Source organism: Hylobates moloch, unplaced genomic scaffold (assembly GCF_009828535.3).
Source record: "Hylobates moloch isolate HMO894 unplaced genomic scaffold, HMol_V3 SCAFFOLD_3, whole genome shotgun sequence".
Lineage (NCBI taxonomy): Eukaryota > Metazoa > Chordata > Mammalia > Primates > Hylobatidae > Hylobates > Hylobates moloch.
The window spans coordinates 93,675,924-93,690,340 of record NW_026652278.1 but is presented as its reverse complement, the minus strand read 5'-3'; the positions used below and the strand labels follow the sequence as shown (position 1 = coordinate 93,690,340).

The following is a 14,417-nucleotide window of genomic DNA, read 5'->3' as shown; positions in this document are numbered from 1 at the left end:
CCAATGCCCCCCAAAACAAGAAAAAATACCGACCTGAATTTAGGAAGTCTTTTTAAAGTTATTCTTCAGCTAGACCTGAATGATCATTGAGGAAGTGTCTAAAACATAAACGTTAACAGGTGTTCTTATATCCTGGTTAATCAAACAACCAGACTCAGATGAACAATGGGGACTATACAAAGTAAAATGTAGGTGACACCGGCCGGGCGCAGTGGCTCGCGCCTGTAATCCCAGCACTTCTGGAGGCCGAGGCAGGAGGATCACATGAGGTCAGGAGTTCAAGACCAGCCTGGCCAACATGGTGAAACCCCATCTCTACTAAAAAATACAAAAATTAGCTGGGCATGGTGGCATATGCCTGTAATCCCAGTTACTTGGGAGGCTAAGGCAGGAGAATCCCTAGAATCCAGGCGGTAAGAGTTGCAGTGAGCCGAGATCACACCACTGCACTCCAGCCTGGGCGACAGAGCAAGACTCTATCTCAAAAAAAAAAATTAAAAAAGTTTTATGTGTGAGACTGGTCATTCATTTCTAGCTCTTTAGCCTACACATTTAATATCTGCTGTCCAAAAGGCTGCAAGACATTAGGAAACAAAATATACATAAATATAATGACATATCAGTCACTATTCTATCAAGACAGAAGGCCTGAACTCAGTCATGTACAATCAACCTAACACTTGTTTTAAGAAAGTCATTACATTTCAAAAAATTTTCCTCTTTATTTAAACATAAAACGCATTTACAGCATGCAAGTTAACTTAAAATTAAACGGTGTCTTCCCAAACTAAGTATTTGTGAATGTATCTTCAAGCACTGAAAATAAACCAACATATTCCACAGGTAGACTCAGACTGTCTTCTGTCACCTCATGTCAAATGGAGTTAAGCACAAACTGACAGTTATGCACAGTAGTTTTCTTAAGTTAGGCAAATAATTTAATTAATCGCCATGAATAAATATTCTCTTTATTTCATTGAGTTTCTCTTCTGAACCATCTATCAATGCCATTCAGAGGAACGTTAATATATCCAGTCAAAAAGACACTGCAAATTGAAACGTGTCAATATCCTAGATGATCAGAAATTTTCATTTTTAAGAATAAGTGCCGTGTTTAATGACCTACTGTAGCAAAAAGCAGTCACTGAAAACAAATTTATGAAATTCTTGGTACACTTTATGAAAGTCTGAAATTATAAATAGAAAAGAACCATCAAGATACTTTTTAAAAACCTAACATTGTATATTCTGAACCACATGCTAATTAAAATTCGTTGTTCGTTACACAGCACCAATACCCCATGATACATCTTACAAGAACAAAACTAACATATTCGGAAAAAAGAGAAAAAAAAAATTCTGCTTCATTTACGAATGTTGCCAAAGGAGGCAAGTTTTCAACTGAAAACAAAACATAAAGGTCTATGTGAATGCAGCCAAATGTTTCTCCATTTAGAAAACGATCATAAAGAGGTGGCAGCACTTTTTTTGCTTGTTAACTATATTACTTATATCTGGCTGCACCAACATTTCATCTCAATTTTTGGAGTGTTTCTTCTGATCAATCCTAAAAGCAATGCAATCATTTTAGAGGTTGCAGACTACAACAGCAAAGATTTTTGACTATTAAAAAAATAAATAAATAAATTTATATTTTAAATCAAAATTATTACAAAAGTGGAGATTACAATAGTTAAGGAAATAGAAAAATAAGCCAATTATGATCTGAGTCTTCTGACTATGGCTCCAAATTTAATACAAATATCTGTGTATAAAACTTTTGCAAAAAGTTAATTCTGCCAGCCAGATCCTAACACAGAACTTTCCAAGTTTCTCTACTGACTAACCTTAAATCCCCATTCTCTGTGAATTTCTGCTAACACAGTTGCAGTCACTGCCCCCCACCACTGATGAAGCAACAGTGAAATCTCTTTCCCCATTACTTTTATAGTTTCCTAAAATAAGCTGTTGACTTAATCATCTGAGGAAAAAGTGGCAAAAATACGTATACACTTAGTACTGATTACAAAATTATGGGCTATGGCCAAGAAAATAATTTATCTAATGATTATTAGTGACTTGCAAACAATTTACTATTTCTAGACTAAACAAGAAATAAATTAGTGTACAAATTAGTGTAGCAGGTTAAAAACATCTCAGGAATTTCAGACCAAAATTGACCTATATATATTTTTAATTCGTCATGTATCTGTCCTGTTTCTTCATTCTTCTCAATTTCCACACGCTATAAATTTAGGTCAGCCAATAAAGTACTAACCGTATAAAATTATGTTTAATCCTACAATATCTTAATTCATTTTACTAATATTAAAGATGACAAATTATTACCTGTCCAATACTTATATTAGCTAGCAGGCTCACCAGAATAAAGCAGAGTATTTTCATTCCATCAAGACTTGTTGAGTACAGAATCAGGAAAAAGAGAAATATAATTCCTTTTCCAAACTCTCTTAAACTAAGATCTGCTTTTGATACTTTAAAATATTTCTTTTCAAAATAACTCGGCAACAGGCATTTCATGAGATAACAAGTAGCCTTGCTCAGTCTCAAATGCCTAGTTAGGCATTTGTAAGGTTTCAGTGCTCAAACAGTAGTTTTCAGGAGCAAACTTCAGAAACAATACAAGTCATTTTAACCCCGATAATATCATTTCAAGGGATTTAAAAATACAGTACTGACTGGATATATTTTATGGGCATGCAGTGTTGTTAAGTGGTAAAATTTAAAGACATTTAACCTAAATGTTCCATTTTCTCTTAAGAAAAAAAAAAAGGAAGACGTTTTAATAGGAAAAGAAAAACAAGAAGCAGTAGCAGCTATGTAATTTAAACTGAGATTAAAAAATAAACATACACAAAAAATACAAAAAGTACAGTCCTATAAGGTATAGTTAGCTTGGCACAGTAAAGACTAAATTTAAGACACGATAGACAAACTGTGTAATAAATAGGGCCACAGTTGTAAACTGTCCTTTTTCCCTCCTAAGATGCCAAAATTGCACTCTAGTTGTGTTGGGAAGCAGCAGAGTTTACAAGAAGAGTAGGTAGGAAACAGCTGTACAGGCCAGGTATAATTTATACATTTTTTAAAAAGTTATAATTCTACAATCCCAAGGGAGTAGAGGTTATAATCATTGAATGACTGCTTGATACCATGTCCTCTTCATACTTCGATTACTTTTTAACACCTAAAACTGGGAGAAAGCATAGAGTAAATATGTTTAGTTTTACAAAATTGGTGTTTGAGATAATCATGAAGAATAAAACAAGCAAATAAAATATGCCAACAGTTTATAAACATTTTAGCCAACATCTGTGGCTATTTTCCCCAAAATTAGAAGGATGGCAATATTAAATGATTTGGTTTCCTTTTCTATACTGCCTAAGTAGAACTGTTTAGTAGCAGTAGTGTTTAAAGGGAGGTCAGCCCTCCCTTTGTTTTTATTCTCCCAAATAAAGCTATGGGTAAGCTCATTTATGAATTATATTTGTTTAAAAAAGAAAAAGGCGGCTAATCTTTTAACCAGCAGACAGTGGTCAGTGACATTCTTAAACCAAGGAACACTAACCAGCAACTACTAGTTATATACATAGAAGCTTTAAAAAAAAAAAAAAGAGGGGGAGAGGAATAGGGATAAACAAGAGGTGTATACAGTAGGAAAAGTAACAGGGAAATAAATAATTCTAGTAGTATTTTAAACATCTTTGTATTAAACCGCCTACTTATCTATGCATTTAGAAAAACAATCTATTTAAAGTACTAAGCAAGGCAGAAGACTAGCCATGTAAAACTGGGAACTAAAAGTATCAGTATTATAAATGTCATCCTTTCCAAAAATAAACACAGTGACTTGAAATGTTTTTCTTAACATTAAAAAAATTTCTCACTGGCACAGTGGCTCACGCCTGTTATCTGAGCACTCTGGGAGGCTGACAGGGGCAGATCACCTGAGGTCAGGAGTTCAATACCAGCCTGGCCAACATGGCAAAACCCCGTCTCTAGTAAAAATACAAAAAACTTAGGCGGGCGTAGTAGTGGGCGCCTGTAATCCCAGCTACTCAGGAGGGTGAGGCAGGGAGAACGGCTTGAACTCGGGAAGCAGAGGTTGCAGTAAGCCGAGATCCTGCCACTGCACTCCAGTACAAATTATTTAACATTTAAACAATTTATCACTTAAGTGAATCATATACTCCCCAGTCATGGTTTAAGATAGATTACAAGAGTTTGAAAAACTAAGAACCACTATCTTTGGACGAGTGTCAAAACAAACCTGTAAATAATTATATTTTTACATCATAACTTTCAAGTCTTGAAAACCTAGTTTGGCTGGGTTAGCTATCTCCCTTATGTGCTAAGCTGGTGTCACTATACCGCGATCAGCAATAGTTAACAAAAGTATGGTCTGTCCTCTCTCTACAATGAGGTAAGTTTAAAGTTGACATATGAATTTTAATGTGAGGACAATATCCAAAAAGGATAAACTTTCTATCTATGCTTTGAAAATCCCCTTGCCCAGCTCCCACTTCCAGAAAGGTAGGAAAAGGCTTGCATCTACTGAATACTGTGTGCTGGGTAACATCTTAACTCATGTAATTATTTTTTTTATTTTTTTATTTTTTGAGACGGAGTTTTGCTCTTGTTGCCCAGGCTGGAGTGCAATGCCACGATCTCGGATCACCGCAAACTCCGCCTCCTGGGTTCAAGCGATTCTCCTGCCTCAGCCTCCCGAGTAGCTGGGATTACAGGCATGAGCCACCACGCCCTGCTAATTTTGTATTTTTAGTAGAGGCAGGGTTTCTCCGTGTTGGTCAGGCTGGTCTCGAACTCCTGACCTCAGGTGACCCACCCACCTCAGCCTCCCAAGTGCTGGGATTACAGGTGTGAGCCACCGTGCCCGGCCAACTCATGTAATTCTTAAGAATGACTTCCATTTTACTAATAAAACAGAGTTATTAGTCCGAAGGGGAAAAACACAGGAGTTATCTCTAATTATCAGGAAAACCAGCTATTGTATGTCTACTGATATTAAGTACATATTATCTATGACATAACTTTGTCAAAAATGTTTATGCTGAGTCTAATCAATGCTTTTGCATAGAAATGGAGAAAGAACAAGGTGACTACACATAAAAACAATCAGACACAACACACAGGTGTTATACCCTCAAGATACCTGGGCCTACTCAGTAAGTCAGTATCACTAAAGAGGGTGCTCATTCAAGATCAGAAGAGATTTAAGGGATAAAACTAAATGCAAACAGTAGTCCTGAATTGTACTCTGGTTTAGACAAACCAGCTGTACAGGATAGTAAAAAAAATTGGAAAAATCTGAATATGGAATGATACTAAATAATATTAAAAATATAATCTTACTGGGTGTGATAATATTGTGGCTATGTAGAAACATGTTGTTTTAGAGATTCATTACATAGTTAAGCAATAAATCCGTAACTTTTATGAAGTACTGTAGAACAAGTCAGAATGAGAAAGAAACTATTAATGTAGTCAGGATTTCAACTTGGATGGAACTCCATAGTCCATGTTCTTTTCACTCTACCACTGTTTTAAATCCTACATTGTGTGAACAAAATGTTTAAAATTGCTAGAAATGTGAATCCTTCAGAATATTTCTTAATTCTCTACTCAATTTAGAGCCAGTATTATGCAAAATGTCAAAGTATAAACAAGCAACATTAAAATAAACTAGCTTTAGTATTTGTCAGAAACAGCTAATCATTTCATAACTATCTAGTATTTTTTATTTCCAAAGCATATACACACATCAGGGACTTCTTGAAGAGTTAGTTACAATCAGAGTTGCTACTATATGACGAATTATTAGGCAACCACTAACCAATCACGCTGTAGAAGAAAAGTGTTCCGAATATATTGCTAAGTTTAAAAAGCAGGCTACAAAATACAAAATTAGCCGGGCGTGGTGACACACGTCTGTAATCCCAGCTACTTGGGAGGCTGAGGCAGGAGAATCGCTTGAACCTGGGAAGCGGAGGTTGCGGTGAGCCAAGATCAAGCCATTGCACGTCAGCCTGGGCAACAAGAACGAGGCTCCGTCTCGGAGTGGGGCAGGGGTGTGTGGGGTGTGTGGGGGCAGGGGGCTGGAAAGAAAAGCAGGCTCCAAAGCAGCATATGTAGTAGAATAAGTGGAGTCTATTAGAATAGTTATCAACAGTTTAAACTTTTAAATTTAACAACTAATACAGAAAGCTCCAGAAAGAGAGAGATAGTATATTGTGTAGTATCTCTAGGGTTTTTTTTCTAATTTGTGACTGTTTTATGCCCTACAAAGAACAGATATTACTTATAAATAAAACTCAGAAATCTGTTAGTAAGCTGGGCTCATATGCAATTTGGTGCAGTCTTTCTAGAAACCAATGTGTTAATATGTAGCAAGAGCCTTAAAAATGTTCATATTTCCTTATAATTGCATTTCTGGGAACCTTCTGGAAATAATCTCTAACAGGTTAGGGAATACAGATGTTTCAGGCTGGGCACGGTGGCTCACGCCTGTAATTCCAGCACTTCGGGAGGCCGAGGCGGGCAGATCACCTGAAGTTAGGAGTTGAGACCAGCCTGACCAACATGGTGAAACCCCTTGTCTCTACTAAAAACACAAAAATTAACCAGGCATGGTGGCAGGCACCTGTAATCCCAGCTATTTGGGAGGCTGAGGGAGGGGGATTGCTTGAACCCAGGAGCCAGAGGTTGCAGTGAGCTGAGATCACGCCATTGCACTCCAGGCTGGGCGACAAGAGTGAGATTCCATCTCAAAAAAAAAACAAAAAAAAAAAAAAAAAAAAAAAAAGATGTTTCAAATTTCATATATGAAAATTTTGGTTTTTGAAAATTTCAATTATGGAAAAAATTAATATAATTACATGTCTAGCAAAAAGGAAAGGAATGTTTATAAACCATGGTACATCCATTAGACAATATCAAGAGCTATTACAAATGGTCCAATACTAGATTTCAAAACAAGACCACAAATTTGAATATATAGTATGATCTAAACTACACAAAAAGATCGAGCTAAATTACTTTTATAATGCTTAAGTTTAAAAAAATCATAACACTAATGTGAGAATTTTTTAAAATCAAAATCCTATTTAACAACCAATTTTCCACAAACAGATATGAAAAGCCAGATATAAATAACAAACCTGTGGATATGTATAAAGGATTACACTTGTTTGCCTCCTCCACCTCGCACTGCCACTGGCTGGCTGTTCTGAACAAATGCACCTCCTCCACGAATTGCACTTGGGTGAGTTGGAGAAGCTGCTGGATGTTGCCCGGGACGAATAGGTTTAGCTAATATGAAAAATAAAGACAGACTTTAGAATAAAGTTTAAGATGTGACTGCAATGACTGTTAAGGTTTCTTCTCTTATTCACAACAAATTCCCAAATGTTTTGTTTTTCTTTGCCTTTTTGTTTCTCCATCACTTTTTCTTTTCTGTAGCATCTTTTTCTCTAGGACCTATACAATTCTTAGCCTTTAAAAATCTTCCTGGCCAGGCGTAGTGGCTCATGCCTGTGTAATCCCAGCACTTTGAGAGCCTGAGTTGGGTGGATCACTTGGGTCCAGGAATTCAAGACCAGACTGGGCAATAAGACAAAACCCTGTCTCTACAGAATATAAAAAAATTAGCTGGGTGTGGTGGCGTGCACCTGTAGTCCCGGCTACTTGGAAGGCTGAGGTGGGAGGATCGCATGAGCCTGGGAGGTTGGGGCTGCAGTGAGCCATAACTGCACCACTGCAGTCTAGCATGGGTGACAAGCGAGACCCTGTGTCATTTTAAAAAAAAAAAAAACGGCTGGGCGCAGTGGCTCACGCCTATAATCCCAGCACTTTGGGAGGCCGAGGCAGGTGGATCATCTGAGGTCAGGAGTTCGAGACCAGCCTGACCAACAAGGAGAAACCCTGTCTCTACTAAAAATACAAAATTAGCTCGGCATGGTGGCTTGCACCTGCAATCCCAGCTACTAGGGAGGCTGAGGCAGGAGAATCGCTTGAACCCAGGAGGCAGAGGTTGCAGCGAGCCAAGATCACGCCATTGCACTCCAGCCTGTGCAACAAGAGTGAAACTCCGTCTGAAAAAACAAACAAAAAAATAAAAATAAAAAACAACAAAAAAAACACTTCCTGCACCAATTTTTTTTTTTTTGAGATGGAATCTCACCCAGGCCGGAGTGCAATGGTGCAATCTTGGCTCGTTGCAATCTCCACTTCCCAGGTTCCAGCAATTCTCCTGCCTCAGCCTTCCAAGTTGCTGGGTTACAGGTGTTCACCACCATGCCTGGCTAATTTTTTTGTATTTAGTAGAGACAGGGTTTCACCATGTTAGGCTGGTCTCAAACTTCTGACCTCAGGTGATCCACCCACCTCAACCTCCCAAAGTGTTGGGATTACAGGCGTGAGCCACTGTGCCCAGCCACCAATGATTATTCTTAAACGTTAAATCATTGCTGATGGCTTATTTTCTTGTAATTCTGTTGGCTTTAATAATATTGCTCTATATAGTTTCTCCATTCCATGACCATTCTTGCTTGCTTCTCTAGTTCTCATTTATCTTCTTGTTCTGCTAATGTGGTTATTCCTCTTTCCCAACAGTGCCACTCTGCTAAGTTAGAAAATAGAGACAGATGCACCATGACAACACGTAAAATTCGGATTATGTTTTCCACTAAATGAAGGCATTCAAACTGAGCAAGGTTTAAAGGTTTTAATGTGTTCTACTAACCAATCTGTGCAGAATGCCCTCTTCTGGCCATATTCTTTGACCTGACTGCTTCCTTTATGCGATCTACTTCTTGCTGATAGCGTTTGCGATCACGAGATGCATTTTCTTTAGCTTCTTTCAGTGCTGATTCCAAAGCTTTCACTCTCTCAGCTGTAGCTCGAAGTCGCTTTTCCAACTTAGGAAGTTCACAGCGGAGATCTGCATTATCACGTACCAACTAAACATACACAAAGAAAACAAGGATTCCAGATTTAACAGGATGATTTGAAAACGTATGAGCATTTCGTAATTGCTCTTTAGAAAAGTAAAACTGCATTGTATATTGTTTCCCATTTATCTAATTTAGGCAGAAACACGCAAAGAATACATCCATCTCTACACAGCATACACACATGTATTTATTCACAAAGGTGTAGTTTCCTTTAATTTTTTAGGCGGAGAATTGTTCTTTCCCTCTACTAGGCAAAGACAATAAATTACAAGATAGTGCTATGTTTCTTCAATAAGACAACTAATCTGATTAAATGAAAACTGCGTCATTATGTTTGACACACTGGGGTATTAGGTATAAAAAGACTACTCTCCCCTAAAGACTTTGCAGTATTTTAACTGCAGTCTTGTGTAGTAGAGATTTCAAAATTACCATGAATAAATTATGAAAATGCACAGTCTTAAAATCCTAAAGAGAAAATGAGAATACATGTTTTCACTGCCTCTTTTGATAATAAGGTTGTTAAAAATATTAACTCCTCTAAATGTTACTTGTGGTTTCTTTATATAATTTCTGATAAAATGGCTCAGGGTATAAAAATTCCTGAGGACTCTGAAAGATTGAAATACTCACTTGCCAATCCTCAATTTTTGATTTTTACTATCTTGCAGCTACCAGAAAATATACTCTTTAGTACCTGTTTGTGCACTTTAGTGAGCTGTTCAAGATTATTTTCAAGAAAGGAGATTTTTTGCTTCTGAGCAGCGCTGCCTCCGGTGTCATCAGAATCAATCTCGGCACTCTGAGGAAAGAAGGTATTACAAAAAAAATTTAAAAAAATAAAAAAAACTAAGCTTAACTATACAAAAATTGACGTGACTGTAAAGTTATTTCACTTTGAATACAAAGAATTACCTAGAAGTAAGCACCATTTATGCAAACGCCCACCTTGGCATAGTTACATTACCTTTTTAACTCTTGTAGCCAGGTCCTGAACAAAGAGTTTGCGCAGGTTGTGTAAAGTCTGAAGTTCTTTTGCCTTGGATTAAGAACAGCGATATTTTTGGAGCTCAGACTTTAAACTTAGAATAATCATGGTAGAAAAAACCCACAAAATATTCCCCAATCCTATTTATTTTCATGTTTTTCTTACCACTGTCTCTTCCAAACCCTTCAAGTCTTGTCTTGCTTGTTCTCGTCTATCTTGCATAACCCTAACAGTAGAAGAACAAACATGTATTTTCAAATTTTATTCTGTAAAATTGTACTTAGCATGAGAGTTGAATATTTTGTACCTGAAAGGATAAATTCTTAAATTTAAATAAATACAAGATGCCTATTTTAAACAATTTATCCATGCTGTCTTTCAAAAAAAAATTTTTTTTTTTTTTTTTTTTTTTTTTGACACAGAGTTTCTGTCCCAAACACTGCTCACTGCAACCTCGACCTCCTGGGTTCAAGTGATCCTCCTCATCTCAGTCTCCCAAATAGCTGGGACTACAGGCATGTACAACCAGGCCTGTCTAAAAAATTTTTTGTAGAGACGGGGTCTCGCTACATTGCCTAGACTGATTCTCAAACACTGGGCTCAACTGATTCTCCTGCCTTGGCCTCCCAAAGTGCTGAGATTATGGGTGTGAGCCACTGCAGCTTTGCAATTTCAAAAAATTTTCATATGCCTTCTAAAACAACTGTCTATTGTTATACATTCCATATATAGCAACGGAAGAGATGAAATAAAATGTGGCAGAATTCAAAGAATAAGGAATGGTTCTATAATTTGTATTTTAAAATATGCCACATGTATTATACTGCTATTTATCCAAAATGATACTGATTATAAACTATCAAAGACTAAAATACTTTACATTAAAAGTATTCTAAACAAAATTACAGCTGCAAGTTAGTAGAATCTTCATAAAATCCACTCTGAACTGGTCCTGATGTTCTAACTATCCTAACAATAGCAGCTGATTTGCAAATTGTCTCACAAACTCAAGGTATGTGAAAAATTATAATCATGCATTTTCTACCTGCTAAGATTCTAGAAAACTGAGTTTTGAGAAAATGAGAAAGGGTAAACCATGAAAACCTCTGTTCAAAATGGCAAGGTTAAAAACCACACTGCTCTTTTATGCAAGAGAAAATTTAACAAAAACTCAGTTTTTGTGTTAGATCTTAAAATCTTCTAAGTTACTTAATATATTGTTTTAGGTTCATTTTTATACTGGATCCTGAACTAATATGGAGATAAAGAAACAGCAAGCAGATTGATAAACAGAAATCTTAATCTTAACCACAATGAAATATAAGACCTTGCTTTCACCAAAATACAAGTATATATTCCAAGTATTTAGATACAAATCAAACCAACTCAGTGTATTTAAGAAAAAATCCTTTAGCCCATACAAAGTAAAATATGTATCCACTGGCTATATCCAAAGGTAATGCCTATAATCCTCTAATTTAGCTTTTATTTTTAAACTTTAATTAAAAACAATTACTCACGTAAGTTCATGTAGTTTTCTGCTCTTTTCCTGATCTGTGGCTTTCAACTTCTCATGTTCTACTCTTAGACGTTCCTGCTCTAACATCATTTTCTGGTTTTGGCTGACAAAAGAAAAAAAACACAGTATCAGTATCACAGTTTTCTCAATGTCATCATTAAAATTTCCAAACTTTTAAATTCTATAATCTCATCAAGGAATTTTCTGTTATCCTATCCTCCATGGAGGAAAAGAGGGAAGGGACCTGGCTACTTGGGGACATACAAAATTTTTCATATTTTGGTTTGAAATCATGATTTTGTTCTCTGTCTTTCATCTTCCTGAATCCTTATGCCTACTTCCATCAGGTATTCACAGTAAGACCTATGCCCCAAACCTCATCATTATTTTGTTGCGTTATTCTCTTCTTGGTTCCTACTCAAATTGTTGCAAACTCTGACTTCCATAAACTCTATGTATGTGCACATGGTTATGGAGGCAGGGAAATTGCTTCTAGATAAACTAAGATGACAACTTAAAGAAAAAAAAAAAAACCTTTGAAAATCCATAGAATTTCCAGAAAAGTTTTTCCCAGTTAAGAATTTTGAGTCAGGGTCTCGCTGTCGCCCAGGCTATAGTACAATCATAGCTCACTTCAGCCTCAGACTCCCAACACTCAAGCAATCCTCGTGTCACAGCCTCCTGGGTCACTGGGACTACAGACATGTGCCACCAAGCTTAGCTAATTTAAAAAATTATTTTTTGTAGAGATGGAGTCTCACTATGTTGCCCAGGCTGGTCTTGAACTCCTGGCCTCTAGTGATCCTCCCGCCCCAGCCTCCCAAAACACTGGGGTCACAGGCCATCAGCCACTGCACCCAGCCAAGAATTTTTTTAAAAAAGGAAATTAAATAAAGGATTTGGAGGAGACTGTGGTATGCAATAATGGACTTAGGTTGGGGATTTTTTTTCTTACTTTTTACTGAATAATTTAGATCAAAAGACCTAAAAAAAGCCTCAAAAATTTCACCTGGAATTTAGAAGTTTTACTCATAAATGAGAAAATTCTTTATTTTCCAAGATAAAAATGTAATTTTGATGAAAACTGTAGCTTTCTAGTAAGAATATATACCATGTCTATGAGTAACCGATTCTTTCCTCCTAACTAGAGAAGTATAATACTTACTCTTGAAGATCAGTAATAAGTTTTTCTTTTGCTTCTACTTCATCTCTCAAACTACTGATCTGTTTTTGATGAGTTTCTCTATGGCTTTGGATCTGCTGTTCAACAGCTTGCTAAAATTTTGAGGGGGAAAAGGATGTTAAAGTCAGACTAATCAAAATTAATACTGATGAATTAAAGCCGTTAGAAATGTGACATCAAACTTGCCTTAACTTCATTTGCAGTCTGAACCTTATTTAAGTGCTCCTTTTCCATTTCATGGACTTTCTCTGTTTGAATAGAGAGAAAATAGAAGAGTGAAATAAGCCTTTAAGGTTCCTCATATAAACCAAGGAGCAAATGGATTTTACAATAAGCATTTTCCTTAGCAATATTCAACTTCAAATTACCCAAATGTCACCTGCTCTCCAAGTTCAATGACATGTAGACTAGTATACAAGTTATATCCATTGTGTTGGTATTATGTATTCCTTTATGGTTTTTTTTTTTTTTTTTTTTTTTGTTGTTTTTTTTGCCTAATCCAGAACAGATTAGTTAAGGGAATGGTAAAGAAATGAGATAACTCCTAAGTCCCCTATGTTAAGACACACACACACCCCTTCATAACTGTGGGAAATCCCCAGACTGGCTATTTCCATATTCAAACAAAATCTTAAAAAAAAAAAAAAAAAATGTTTTGACAGGCACAGTGGCTCATGCCTGTAATCCCAGCACGTTGGGAGGCCAAGGCGGGCAGATCACAAGGTCAGGAGATCGAGACCATCCTGGGTAACACGGTGAAGCCCCGTCTCTACTAAAAATGTAAAAAATTAGCCGGGCGTGGTGGCATGCACCTGTGGCCCCAGCTACTAGGGAGGCTGCGGCAGGAGAATCACTTGAACCCAGGAGGTGGAGGTTGCAGTGAGTCAAGATAGTGCCACTGCACTCCAGCCTGGGCAACAGAGTGAAGACTCCGTCTCAAAACAACAAAAAAAATATGTTTCAAAGCAATATTAATATGTATGATTTGTTTACCATTCCAAGTCAGCCATATTCCTACTATTTCTTTCAGTGTGAATATTAAGTTTACAGTTATACTAAAATAAGAACACAGATGTAACTCATAAACAGTTGGAAGCTATACCTTGTGCTCGAAGCTGGACTAGTTCTTCATTGAGGGAATCAACAGATTCCTCCAGCTGTCTTTTCTTTTGTTCCACATTTTGAAGGTATTCAGTCAATGACTTGATTTTGGCTTCATGCTTTTGGAAAAAATATACTGATATGAAGTGGAAAACATATCTCATGTATACACTTTAAGAATATTTGACAGTAAACATTTTATTATCTATACATGATAAATTTGGGAATATTTAAAACTAAAATGTTCAGGAGCCAATTTTGAAATGTTAAAAGAATGTAATCAATTAATTCAATGGTGATCATAACTTGCAAACTAAGGCACTGAAGACTCAAATATGAAATACTAATTTTACAGATGCCGCCATCTAACGTTACCATCTTCCCTCCTTGTGAAATTCTGATAGTGGTGAATGGCACCATTCATTCAGTTGCCAAGCCAGGAAACTGGTTCCCTGCAGTTTTGCCCACCCTGGAATTCTGGAGTCTTTAACAAGTTACTACCAGTCACATCTTTCTGGTAAATTTCTATACATAACCCGTATTTATGTTAGGCAAATATAACTCAGTTAAATCATTCAAATTTACTGCAGCTAGACTAGGAAAAAAACAACTAAATTTCACCTACAGACACAT

General features: G+C 36.6%; 1 protein-coding gene across 3 annotated transcripts in view; it reads right to left on the bottom strand.

Annotated features, from left to right (window-relative positions):
- Positions 1-702: 702 nt before the first annotated feature.
- KIF5B (kinesin family member 5B) overlaps positions 703-14,417 on the bottom strand; it is a 47,753-nt gene continuing 34,038 nt past the window's right edge. For 2 of the 3 annotated variants that reach the window (XM_058436567.1, XM_058436569.1), the window contains 10 exons: positions 13,786-13,903; positions 12,866-12,931; positions 12,666-12,771; positions 11,502-11,603; positions 10,147-10,207; positions 9,961-10,032; positions 9,691-9,795; positions 8,783-8,999; positions 7,200-7,350; positions 703-3,208 (listed from right to left, as the gene is read on the bottom strand). In XM_058436567.1, coding sequence (XP_058292550.1) covers positions 7,220-7,350; positions 8,783-8,999; positions 9,691-9,795; positions 9,961-10,032; positions 10,147-10,207; positions 11,502-11,603; positions 12,666-12,771; positions 12,866-12,931; positions 13,786-13,903 — 978 coding nt within the window. In that variant the 3' untranslated portion in view covers positions 703-3,208; positions 7,200-7,219. Of the gene's footprint in view, positions 3,215-7,199; positions 7,351-8,782; positions 9,000-9,690; positions 9,796-9,960; positions 10,033-10,146; positions 10,208-11,501; positions 11,604-12,665; positions 12,772-12,865; positions 12,932-13,785; positions 13,904-14,417 lie in introns of all 3 variants that reach the window. The other variant, XM_058436568.1, reaches the window with a different exon arrangement.